General features: G+C 39.9%; 2 protein-coding genes across 17 annotated transcripts in view; one reads left to right on the top strand and one right to left on the bottom strand.

Annotated features, from left to right (window-relative positions):
• CPLANE1 (ciliogenesis and planar polarity effector complex subunit 1) overlaps nt 1–13,434 on the top strand; it is a 149,939-nt gene that overhangs the window by 29,666 nt on the left and 106,839 nt on the right. For all 16 annotated transcript variants that reach the window (XR_008525217.2, XR_008525216.2, XR_008525215.2 and 13 more), the window contains 3 exons: nt 4,452–4,625; nt 11,760–11,988; nt 12,730–12,869. Coding sequence is in view for 13 of the 16 variants with exons in the window: in XM_063724087.1 (XP_063580157.1) it covers nt 4,452–4,625; nt 11,760–11,988; nt 12,730–12,869 (543 nt within the window). In the remaining 3 variants the exon portion in view is untranslated. The remainder of the gene's footprint in view (nt 1–4,451; nt 4,626–11,759; nt 11,989–12,729; nt 12,870–13,434) is intronic.
• LOC100437628 (centriole and centriolar satellite protein OFD1-like) lies at nt 5,595–9,223 on the bottom strand. The gene has a single exon (XM_024247408.2). It carries the CDS (start codon nt 8,827–8,829, stop codon nt 5,806–5,808), a length of 3,024 nt encoding a protein of 1,007 aa, XP_024103176.2. The 5' UTR covers nt 8,830–9,223; the 3' UTR covers nt 5,595–5,805.

The raw sequence follows: 13,434 nt of genomic DNA, 5'->3' as shown, positions 1-13,434 counted from the left end.
CAATAGCAGGGACTATGTTGAGGTTTTTTGTTTGTTTTTAAATCTTAGAATCCCCAGGATTTAACAGTATAGTAATTGCCTGCTGAGCTGATAGTATAATTGCTTTCTTACAACCATATTTGTTAGACATAATTTTAGGTACTCAAGTGTTTTTCCTTAGTATGTTAACTATTGCTTACAGCAGTTTAGTGAAATCATAAAAATCATTTTCCGGGATACTTTTAGTCTTTTAAAAAATCTGGGCCGGGCACAGTGGCTCACGCCTGTAATCCCAGCACTTTGGGAGGCTGAGGTGGGCGGATCACGAGGTCAGGAGATGAGACCATCCTGGCTAACATGGTGAAACCCCGTCTCTACTAAAAATACAAAAAAATCAACCGGGCTTGGTGGCGGGCCCCTGTAGGCCCAGCTCTGAGGCAGGAGAATGGCGTGAACCTGGGAGGTGGAGCTTGCAGTGAGCCAAGGTGGCACCACTGCACTCCAGTCTGGGCGACAGAGCCAGACTCCGTCTCAAATAAAAAAAAAAAAATCTGTTTAAGAGATTGCAGAGTATCTGGATTGACTTTTTCAAAGACGTATATTTAAATTAGGTAATAACCAGAGGGAAAGATCTATATGAATGAACATGTAATATATTTATAATGGTTATAGGGTGGTAGACTGCTAGATGTTTACTGTATATATGAATGTGTCTGAAAGGCCCAATGTATTTGAAATTTCTAAATAGAGTTGATAATTTCATTCTTGATTGTTTCAGCCACTGTTTATAAATGTCTCATTTTGTGAGGTTTTTTTTTTTTTTTTTTTTTTTTTTTTGAGATATGGTCTTATTCTGTTGCCGAGGCTGGAGTGTGGTTGAGTGATCTTAGCTTATCTGACCTCTGCTGCCTGGGCTCAAGCCATCCTTCCACCTCAGCCTCATGAGTAGCTGGGACTACAGGTGTGTGCCACCACGCCCAGCTAATTTTGGTATTTTTTGTAGAGATGGGATCTCACCATGCTGCCCAGGCTGATCTTGACTTCCTGGGCTCAAGCAATCCGCCCACCTTGGCCTCCCAAAGTGTTGGGATTATAGGTGTGAGCCACTGTGCTTGGCTTACTTTTTGATTTTTATCTTTTTAAATTTTTGTGTTCATTAAGGAAGTAATACATGTTCATATTAGGCAATTTTGAAAATATGGAAAAGTAGAAAGGAAACAAAATCACTTACAAGTTTAGTTTTTTTGTCTAGTGCCTTTTGACACATGTATATGTATATATTACCAGAGCTGGATAGTCTTATAAATTTAATATTATGATGAATATTTTCCAGTGCCAATAAACTAAAAAAAAATCTATTGAATCTTTTTCCCATTATTGTACATTTTGTTGCCATGTATTTACTATTTTAAATAATGCTGCAGTGTACCTAAATATTTGTGAGTATTACTAATAATTTCTTTAAGATAAATTCCAAGAAATCAGTCTGCTGGGAAATGAGGTAGCTGGAACCACAGGCATGTGCCTCACACCTGGCTAATTTTTTTTTTTCTTTTTTTTTGAGACTTAGTCTTGCTCCGTCGCCCAGGCTGGAGTGTAGTGGCATGATCTTGGCTTACTGCAACCTCTGCCTCCTGGGTTCAAGCGATTCTCCTGCCTCAGCCTCCTGAGTAGCTGGGATTACAGGCATGCGCCACCACGCCTGGCTGATTTTTGTATTTTTAGTAGAGACGGGGTTTCACCACGTTGGTCAGGCTGGTCTCAAACTCCTGACCTCGTGATCCACCCACCTTGGCCTCTCAAAGTGCTGGGATTACAGGCATGAGCCACTGTGCCCCGCCATGCCTGGCTAATTTTTAAAACTTATTTTATTATTTGTAGAGATGAGTCTTGATATGTTGCCCAGGCTGATCTCGAGCTCCTCGGTTCAAGTGATCTTCACACCTCAGCCTCTCAAAATGCTGGGGTTATAGGTGTGAGCCACTGTACCCAGGGTGAAAGACTTATATATATGACTTTTTAAATGACTGGATAGTCTTTATTTATTTGTTTATTTTTGCAATATTGTCCTTACATGATTTAACTTTCATGATAAGTTGACCTGTAGTAATTCATTTGTTTTAATTTTTTTTTTTGAGATGGAGTTTCACTCTTGTTGCACAGGCTAGAGTGCAATGGCACTATCTCAGCTCACTGCAACCTTCGCCTCCCAGGTTCAAGCAGTTTTCCTGCCTCAGCCTCCCGAGTAGCTGGGATTACAGGTGCCTGCCACCACGCCTAGCTAATTTTTGTATTTTTAGTAGAGATGGGGTTTCCCCACATTGGCCAGGCTGTTCTTGAACTCCCGACCTCAGGTGATCCACTCACCTCAGCCTCCCAAAGTGCTGGGATTACAAGCATGAGCCACCGTGCCTAGCTCATTTGTCTTAATTTTTAATGATGATTGCTTAAAATATATTAAGCATATACTTACTGGGTTGGGGACCCCAAAATTACCCCCTAGATTTGATGGTTCACTAGGAGAACTCAGAAGACTTAACATATAGTTGTACTCATAGCTATGATTTATTACAGTGAAAGGAAACAGCAAAATCAGCAAAGGGAAAAGGTGCATGGTATGAAGTTTGGAGAAAACCAGGAATAAGCTTCTATGAATCCTTTCCCAGTAGAGTCACACAGGATGTCCCTAGTTTCCTCAGTGACAAGTTGTGACAACACATGTGAGATATAGTCTACCAGGGAAGTTCATCAGAACCTCAGTGCTCAGGGTTTTTAATTGGGGGGCTGGTCACATAAACCCCTCTGCCTTAGTACAAACCAAAATTCTACACTCTCAGAGGGAAAACAGATGTTCAGCATAAACCACATTGTTTATACAAACAGTTTAGGTTCAGTGAGCTCCTCTTATCAGTTAGGCGGGCAGATCAGCTGAGGTCAAGAGTTCGAGACCAGCCTGACCAACATGGAGAAAACTGGTCTCTACTAAAAATACAAAATTAGCCAGGTGTGGTGGCACATGCCTATAATCCCAGCTACTCGGGAGGCTGAGGCAGGAGAATCACTTGAACCCAGGAGGCGAGGTTTGTGGTGAGCTGAGATCACGCCATTGCACTCCAGCCTGGGCAATAAAAGCGAAACTCTCTCTCAAAAAGAGAAAAAAAAATCATAAGGGAAAATACATTTCCAGTATTGTACTGTATTTATTGATACCACAAGTTTATGTTATCTGTTTCCAAGATTAATTGTCGGAAATGGTGGACAACCATAGCTGCAGACCTCAATCCATGGTATGTCTGAAGTAATTCAACTTTTACTTGTAATGTCATGAATTTTTTCTGCTTATTCAGAACACTTCCAGGATCTCTGGTGGCACTTCCTGTAGGTCTTATGGTGTTATTCAAGGTTTATGGTACTGCACTAAACGTGATGAGAACTACACAAGAATTGTAAGATTGCTTTTTATTGCCATGTGCACTTTACTAGAGACATGAACTGCTCATGCAGAGATGATTAGACAGTATTTTAAGCAAATACTTGCAACACTTGAGCTCCTCAAAATAGCAACAGGAAGTAGCTACAAAATTAATACAGTAGTACAGTAGGAACTACAATGAATTTTATGCAGTTATTTAATACTTTATGTGTGTTTACATTTCTCTTGACTGTGAACAGTGCCATATATGGCCTGTAAGTGTTTGTGTAAATTTTGATAATTTTTTTTTGAGTCAGGGTCTATCTAGCTCTGTTGCCCAGGCTGGAGTGCACTGGCACAATCTCAGCTTACTGCAGCCTCCGCCTCCTAGACTCAAGCGATCCTCTTACCTCAGCACCCTGAATAGCTGGGACTATAGGTGCGCACCACCACCATGCCCAGCTAATGTTTCTTTTTATTGTATTTTTCTGTAGAGGTGGGATTTCACCATGTTGCCCAGGCTGGTCTCAAACTCCTGAGCTCAAGAGATCAGCCCACCTTGGCCTTCCAAAGTGCTGGGATTATAGGTATGAGCCACTGTACCCAGCCAATTTTGATAAATTTTAACTTTTTATAGTTTATATGTATTTTATGGTACTAAATGATAAAATAATTATTTACATATATTTTTTATATTCATGACATACCTTTTTCTTTTTTTTATTGATATTTCTAGGTTATGTGGTATGCCTACAAATTTTTTCAAACTGTCACAAATCTCCAAAACATTTTCTAGTATATTTATGGAAAAAAAAATCTGTATATATAAGTGAATTTGTGCAGTTAAAACCCGTGAAGTTCAAGGGTCAACTGTAATTGTTTTTGGTTTTATTGTCTTTAAGAAGTATGGTACCTATTATAATTCAGCTTGTATTGGCCATGGGTGCTCATCTCAGAAAAAACGTATTACAATTTTCTTTTTGTATAATGTTGGGAACTTAAATATTACTACTTTTGGTAGTTGATCACAATCTTCTTAGGTCATTGCTGTATTCCTTAGGTGCTGCGAAGTTTCATTTTGAGTGTGGACTGGCGGGCGGTGTTCATCCTGAGGCAGCAGTGAGAGTCGTCCAGTCCATGGCTCGTTTCATGGCTGCCTATTTCACCAATCAGCAGCTTTGCATTTTGCCCCCTCATCATGTGAATGTTCTTCCCCCACTTCATATTAAAACAGGTAATATAGTAAACAAATCCTTTTTAAACTTTTTTTGCATTGCACATAATATTTAAAACATATAATATTTAAAACATACAGAGGCCATTACTCTATGATACTGTTCTAGCATAGTATCTGAAACATAGGAGGCGATTTATGACTATTTGTGAATGAGTAGAATCTGAGAAAAGTAATGGCTTAGATTCGTTTTTATTGAACGTGGCTTGTTAAAATCACAAAATTGGGACAAGTTGATCTTTATAAAGTTTTTAGTTTTAAATTTTAATTTATTAATTATTTCTTTTTAGAGATGGGATTTTGCTATATTGCTCAGACTGGTTTTGAACTTCTGGCCTCAAACAATCTTTTCTTTTTTTTGAGACTGAGTTTTGCTCTTGTTGCCCAGGGTGGAGTGCAATGGTGTGATCTTGGCTAACTGCAACCTCCACCTCCTGGGTTCAAGCAATTTTCCTGCCTCAACCTCCCAAGTAGCTGGGATTACATGCATATGCCACCATGCCTGGCTAATTTTTTGTATTTAGTAGAGACGGGGTTTCACCACATTAGTCAGGCTGGTCTCGAACTCCTGACCTCAGGTGATCCACCTGCCTTGGCCTCCCTGCTGGGATTATAGGCGTGCACCACGTGCCCGGCCAAATGATCTTAACCACCTCAGCCTCCCAAGTCGCGGAGACTAGGTGTGCCCACCTGAAGTTTCAGTTTTTAAAGTGAAAGAGCTACCACCTTCATTTATGTCAAAATGTAGAAATTTAATAAATATTGAGCCTGCTAATTCAGTATTTAATTTTATTTGGAGGATTTACTTTTATGATTTTATTTGGACCATTTACTTTTTAAATTTAATACTTTCATTAGTATGGTCAAAATGCATCTAATCCTGTGCTAGATAACTGCCCTGCTCTCAGTATAAACAGGTACACAAATTTCTATGATATTCATTCATTCTAATTTTTATTAAGTGCCTACTATTTGCCACACAGTATTCTTAGTGCTGCGGATATACTAGCTTGTACCACATGAAATTGATAATACAAAAACATTTGTAGCTTCTTTCTTTTTTTTTTGGATTACACATTTTTATTCAGAGTTGTATCTGTTGATAGAGAAACATTTACAAAGGAGTAAATTTATGTAATTTCTCATGGTATGTAAGTTAGAAGCTGGGCAGCAAACATGGTTACCAAGAGTCATCTGGTTCTTCATGAGAAAAGCCTGTTAAACTTTCGACTTTGTCACTACATTGCAGTGTGTCCACTAGGGAGCCTTCCTGGACCATCTTTTTTGAGGTCTTATCTGCCAACTCCTGGTCTTGCTCCTGCTGGATGATTTTCATGTATTTCTCTAAAGGATTTTCACTGTGAGCAGATTTGTCTTTCATTTCTTGATTACTCATTTCTAATTCATTTTCCATTTCAATCTTCAGCGATTCTTCAGTCATCCTCCTTTCCTGATACAGTTTTTCTAGTTCTCTTCTTTCCCTTTCTAAAATTTCTTGTAGGTTACTCTGCCTTCTTTCTTCTCTCTGCTTTCGTTCTTTCACTGGCTGTTCCCATATTTTTTCTTCTTCCTTTTGTTCTTCAATTTGTTTCTGATCTACACTTGGGTGCTGATATGAGAGGGGCACAGCAGCTACAGCTGCGCCCATATGAAGCATATCCCCGGCAGGAGAGGGCCCATCCATTTCAAACTGCCTTGGCACATTCCCTGCATATTCAAAAGATGATTCAAATTCCTCATTACCCTTAAAAGCTAGCTTGTCCACATCTGAAAATTCACTTTTGTCTTGAAGTTCATTTTGTCTCCAATAAAGACCCGCTTTCTGCTCCGGAGGGCTGGAGAAGGGAGGGATGGAGAGGTTGTGCCTAGACTCAGTGGGTGATGGCGAGGGCATTCTGTCAGGACAAGGACTGGGGGAAGCAATGTGTGATCTGCCCAGATCTTCCAGATATATTTCACTTTCAAGGCTTCTTTTTGCTTTTGGAAGGGGTGTGGAGGAGAGGCGTCTGGAGGAAGTGCCCCCGCATAGCCTTGAGGCTGCACTGCCTGTCAGGGCTTCCAAGATGTCATTCCTTTCTTCTTCAAGTGTGCCCACTTGAGGCTGCTCAGAGACAACTCTGTCCTCTGCAAAAATACGTCTTTCTGGGGAACTGGAAGTAATGTTTTTGAAGGCTTCCAGCAAGTGCAGAGATGGTGGGCTCTTTGCTGGTAGTGGGCCTTTGGCAGAGTTTTTAATGTCTCTCCGATGGTAACTTCTGAAAGCCTTTTCCAAGCGTTCGGCCTCTTGCTGAAGCTCTTTGACCCTTGCATTAGTATTGGCGACAAACTCAAGGTCAGAATCAGGGGAACTACGCTCCATCCCTGCATTTGCATAATTTGTGATCCTTGATGCAACCATACCTGCTAGAACTTTTTCCTGTTTAAAAGGATTGTTCAAGAAATCCCCACTTATCTCACCATTGTGAAGCACCATGTTGCCATTTATTAATCCATTGGCAGAATGATGGATCACAGACTGCTTTGGATTGCAGTACACTTCATTCTCTAGGGCTGTCTGAGTTTGCTTCAGTTGCGATTTTAAATAGGCAACCTGAATAGTTAACCTCTTTATGGAAACTTTGTAACCTAGTATCTGGGCCTTCAACTGTGTAGTATGCTCAATTTCATCTTGCAGTTGTTTGTGCAGAGCTTGCCTGCGGCTTTCGAACTCCTCATGCTCAACCACTATAGCCTTTTCTGCTTTCCATAGTTCTTTCTGAAAGACCGCAAGTTCACGAGCCGGCTGAGCTAGGCGGTTTAGGAGACGCAAGTTTTCATTTCTACTCTCTTCCAGTTGTTGTTTAAGTAATTTATTTTGTGCCAGAAGTTCCAGTCTCTCTTCTTTTAGTAGTGAATAATCACTCATCACTTTAACCTTTTCATTCAGCATATGGTTTTGTTTTGTTATTGCCAAAGACTGGGCTTTGACAGACTCTAACTCAAGCTCAAGTTCTTTCATGCGATTTATAGATTGATTGAGTTCCTCCTTTTTTGAATTAAAAGCTATGAGCTCCTCTTGCAAATGAACAGCTTTTTCTTTATTCTTCCTTTCATCTTCAATCAGTCGATTAGTTCTAATGATGTAGTCGTCCTTTAGTTCAAGTTGATACTTAAGAAGTTCATTCTTGAGTTTTTGGTCATAGGTCTTCTCAAAACTCTTTATATTCTGCTCCCGTCTCCTAAGTGCCTCAGTCACGCTTTTATGTTTTTCTTCCTGGAGCTTCTGGTTCAGTTCAAAAGCTTCAACTCTTTGCTTCAGCTCTGCTTCTCTTCCTCTTAGCAAATCCATATCTTTTAGTAAAAGTTGCCTTTGAGCATAAATCTCTTTTGTTTCAATCTCTTGGTGCTTTTGAATTCTCTCAAGGGTACTCTTTTCCCGAATAATGAGGGCTTCAGATTTTGCTTGACAAGCTTTCTCAAAATCATTCTGGAACACGGCTAATTCTCTCTCATACTTTTTTTTTGCTTCCATTTTAATTTTTCCTATTTCGGTATCTTTAAAAAACTTCAACTTTTGACATATTTCTGCCCGAAGTTGCTCTTCTATTTCTCTCTTATATTCATTTAGCTTTATTTCTAAAGACTCGAACTTGGTACGCTGAGGGTAAGCATCTGCAAACTGATCATCGATAAGCTGAAGCTTCTCAGCCAGAGAATCTCTGCTAAATGTCGAACTTGTCTGAGTTTCCATGTTACAACTCTCTTTAGCTTGATGATATTCTGCCAATTCTTTTAAAAAATGCATAAGAAAACCTTTTTGGTTTTCTTTATCAGCTCCTGAAACCAGTGATTTGTACAGACTGGAAGTAGGGTTGATTTTAATGAGTTGTAATAGATCCTGCATAGTAAATACCTTTTCTTTTGCCAAACCACTTTCTGGAAAGAAAACAGAAAGTGAATATTCATAGCCACATCTTTGTAAGTGATCTGCCACTAAAGAGTTAGAGGCGCTTATTAAGAGGGAGCTCCCTTGCACTGAAATGGACTGAGGTTGCAGTTCTCCACTCAATACAGGGTGCATTAACTCATGAATTAGCTGGTTTCGAAGTTGTATCTTGAGTGTGTCCAGTATACCCCGATCCTTAAATGTCTGGTATAGCTTTTTGCGCAGTTCATTTTGACTCAACACATCAGCCACGGGGAGCATGTTGGACTGAGCCATCATCAGCCGTCAGCTTCCTCCGGAGCCCGCCTCGCTCGCCCCACCGTGGCCCGAGTTTAGTGCCCAGCTGGGGCTGTAGGGCCAAGACGAGGGGGAATCCCTGCCCTCCAGAGCCCTGCCTCTGTCCCGGGGGGTCGGGAGGAACAAGGGTGCTGAACGCTCTCTGCCTTGCACTCCCAACTAGGTTTTCTAACAAATACGCTAGCTTCCTTTCTTCGCGGTTCTGAGGCATGAGTGAGGACCGTGACCCAGTCACGAATCAAAGGTGGCTGGAGGGCGGGACCCGGAGACTAGGGACAGAAGGCGGCAAGGCAGGACCGCCTCACATCCCATCCTTCATCTCCCGAGACCGGCTCAGTACAGCCGTCCCAGTCCGGAGAGCTACGGCGCATGCGCGTATTTTTTTTTTTTTTTCTCCATCTGTGAAACAGATTTATCCTAACTGCCATGAACAAAATGATAAAGTACTTGTTCTTTTACGGGGTTTACATCTAATATGTTGAGACAGAAATTTAAATATATAAACAAGATATATCAAATGGTTATAACTGTTAACGGAGAGAATTAAAATAGAGCAATACAGCGTGACTGAGTGGCAATTTTAGATTGGAATTTCAGGAGTAGCTCTCTGAGGAGGTGAAAGTTAAGCTGAACTCTTTTTTTTTTTTTTTTTTTTTTTTTGAGATGGAGTCTCGCTCTATCGCCCAGGCTGGAGTGCAGTGGCGCAATCTCGGCTCACAGAAAGCTCCGCCTCCCGGGTTCACGCCATTCTCCTGCCTCAGCCTCCCCAGTAGCTGGGACTACAGGCGCCCACCACCACGCCCGGCTAATTTTTTGTATTTTTGGTAGAGACGGGGTTTCACCGTGTTAGCCAGGATGGTCTCGATCTCCTGACCTCGTGATCCGCCCGCCTCGGCCTCCCAAAGTGCTGGGATTACAGGCGTGAGCCACCGCGCCCAGCCTCTAAGCTGAACTCTTAATAACAAAAAAGAGTTGGATACATCAAGGCACAGGGCAGTCTAACCTGAGTTTGTGTAAAAGCCCCAGGGCAAGAACAAGCTTGATGTGTCTGAGAAAAGGAAAGATCTGTGTGGCTGTAAACTAGAGGAAGAGGGCTGGGCATGTTGGCCTATGCCTGTAATCCCAGCACTTTGGGAAGCCAGGCCTATTGCTTGAGTCCAGGAGTTTAAGATCAGCCTGGGCAACATTGTGAAACCCTGTCTCTACAAAAAATACAAAAATTAGCCCGCCATGGTGACATGTACCTGAGATTCCCAGTCACTTGGGAGGCTGAGGCAGGAGGATTGCTTGAGCCCAGATGGCAGAGGTTGCAGTGAGATCACGCGATTACACTCCAGCTTGGGTGACAGAGCAAGACTGTCTCAAACAAAACAAAACAAAACAAAACAAAAACAAAAACAAAAAAACCAAAGCAAACAAAAAAAAACTAGAGAAGGAAGTGGAGAGTGATATGAGTTGCATTCAGTAAAGGGGCCAGATGATGTAAGCCATGTTAAGAAATCTGAATTTTAAGTATCACGGGAAGCTGTTGGAGGGCTTTAAGCAAGAGTAGACATGAACAGATACATATGTATATACAAGGCACACCTAAGTTAGAGTAGTACAAATTAAAATATTATTAGAAATTTAATAAAGATGGCAACAAGTGGTCAGCAAATATAATCAGTCATAGAACCATGGATTTTGAACTATGTGTTCAAACTCCTATGTTCTGTGAATGTTTCAGGATGCATATACATTTCATGTTAATTTTTCTAATCAGAATTTTTCTAGGGATTTGATTTGCTTATTTGGTGTGATATTTTAAAAAGTCGTGAACCTTTTTACTGTGTGAAAGTAGTAAAATTTTCAGAAAATTTAATTATTCAAGTTATTTTAATAGTATATTACCTTGCTCGTAGTGAATAAAAATAGGAAAAATTTAGCCAGTCTCCTGGCTCCTTTGCTTATGCAAAATCAGACATCCAAGTGGTTGAAAACTTTTTTGTTTTTCCAGATGTGTTTGTCAGAGAGCTAAAATGTTAGTTCTTACAGTAGGCATAGCCTGTATAGGTCATGTGAGAAACTCACCATTTCGAGGAACAGAGAAGCTCATGAATGCTGTTTATAACTTATTTTGAGAGAATGAGTAAAAATCCCATCAACATGTATTTTTTAATAACATTTCTTTTATCCTATTTTTAAGTTGCTTTATCAAGTTACTTCAATTAGGGAAAGGGACAGAAGGCCAGGGGGAACGATATTATCCTTTTGTATTAAGTCACAGGCCGGATGGCAATCTTACTATTTAGTCAGAATTACTGAACATCACACTTTTCTACTTCGTAATCAACACTAATATTGACACTTAATATGCTTCATTGTTACCTCAACTTAGTCTTTTTTTGCATAACACTGTGGGTAACACAAAGTCAGATAAAATGTAGTCTCTGCCTTCTACATTTCAGAATCTAGTATGAGAAATAAGCATGTATTTCTGAGCATCCCACAGTAATAAATTGCACATTGTGACCCATGTCACGGTAATAAATTGTGCTTTGTGAACCAGTAAGATAGTAGATATAAATGTTTTTTGTATGTGTTTACATATTACCTGACACAAAAGTTTCATTGAACAGTATTTACCTTTATTTTGTGTCTAATACTTTCTATTCTGTTTTCTGTTTTTTTTTTTCTCTTTTGTTTCGTTTTTAAAATAATGCTGGCATTTGTTTCATGACCCACGAATGAGGCACATTCTTCAGTGTTAAAAGTGTTCTAAGGCATGTTGAGTATTACTTTAGCCCATTTTGTATGTATCTTCCTGGTGGTGTTTTGTAGATAATACTGATTGAAGAGATAAATATACCCATGTAAAGAAGCATGAGTTTGGATGTGATTGTAATAATCCATTTTTAAAAATTTACTTACAGAGCAGTCCTTTCGACTTATTCCTCTGCAACACTCTAAGGTGGCCAGTGTTGTTAGAGATCAGAATCTCTCTAATGTGTGGACAGTTGAATATGCACTTGAATTACTATTTATTGGTGGCCTGGTTCCAGAGGCTGTGTGGTTGGCATATAAACTTGGAGACTGGAAGACGTCTGTTTCAATTGGTGTGGCTTTCCAGCTGTTCTGTAAACATGATAGCAATTTCATGAGGTATGGATTTTTAGGCAATTTTAAGATATAGTATGATTGAACTATGTATTTTATATTTCTCTTATTGCTGGTATTTACATTTTATGTGGAATCCTTAGTTCAGCATTGTTCAATGGAACGTTCTTTAGTGATAGAAATGTGTTGTCCAGTATGGTAGCTACTCACCACAAGTAACTATTGAAATGCAGCCAGTGAGACCAAGGAATTAAATTTTCAATTTAATTTTAGTTAATTTAAATTAAAATAGCCACATATAGTTAGTGGTTACTGTATTGAACAGCTCAGTGGCTTACTTATTTGTGTTAAAACATTTATTAATAGCCAGGGGCGATGACTGTGACTGTGGTCCCAACTACTTGGGAGGCTGAGGTGGGAAGATCACTTGAGCGCGGGAGGTCAAGGCTGCAGTGAGCCGTGATCATGTCATTACACGTCAGCCTGGGCAAGAGAGTGAGACCCTGTCTCAAAACAAACAAAAACCATTTATTTAGCACACTTATGTGTTAGTAAAGCCTGTGTTTAGGGTAGCAATTAGAAATAAGAATGGGGGGAGTATATTAGGATCATAATCGTGGAGGGTCTTAATACAGTATTTCCTTGAATATGTCTTTTTTACATATACGATAGATAAAAAAGTAAATTCCATTGTTTCTTAAACTTTCATGTTTAGTCCTTGATATGTGAAACCTTTCCTTTTTTTCAAAATTTGGATTCGTTTCCCTTAATTTGATGTCATTTCAGGTCCAAGAAAAAGAGTCTGAATCTACCACTGTGTATGACTCCAGCACAGATTTTTCAGGAAAAACTGCAGTGTTTTTTAGGTCAACCAGCCTCTTTGGAAGCAAAAAATGAAATGGGCTCAAAATATAAACAGTTTACAGGTGTGTTATGTATGTATGGTCTGACTCGTGTCAGATTAATATAAACCTTATAATACCTTAAAAAGTTTATACATGTCTACAAATGTATTAACACTTTGAAATAAACTTATCAAAAATGAAAGTATGATATTTATTTTTATTTTATTTTATTATTTTTTGAGATGGAGTGTTACTCTGCCACCCAGGCTGGAGTGCAGTGGCGTGATCTTAGCTCACTGCCAACTCTGCCTGCTGGGTTCAAGCAATCCTCCTGCTTCAGCTTCCCGAATAGCTGGGATTACAGGCATGGGCCACCACGTCCGGCTAATTTTTGTAGTTTTTGTAGAGACAGGGTTTCACCTTGTTGGCCAGGCTGGTCTCAAATTACTGACCTCAGGTGATCTGCCCGCCTTGGCCTCCCAAAGTGTTGGGATTACAGGCGTGAGCCACTGCGCCCGGCTGAAAAATGAAAGTATGATATTTATACTTAACCATGGGAACACCCAGAATTGATGCCAGCTTACAATACAAGGGTTGATAACTGAATGATTTTCTGGTTTTCCATACATACCTTTTTTTTAAAAAA

Source organism: Pongo abelii, chromosome 4 (genome assembly GCF_028885655.2).
Source record: "Pongo abelii isolate AG06213 chromosome 4, NHGRI_mPonAbe1-v2.0_pri, whole genome shotgun sequence".
Taxonomy (NCBI): domain Eukaryota; kingdom Metazoa; phylum Chordata; class Mammalia; order Primates; family Hominidae; genus Pongo; species Pongo abelii.
The sequence above is the reverse complement of the archived record's forward strand: the minus strand, read 5'-3'. Positions and strand labels throughout refer to the sequence as shown.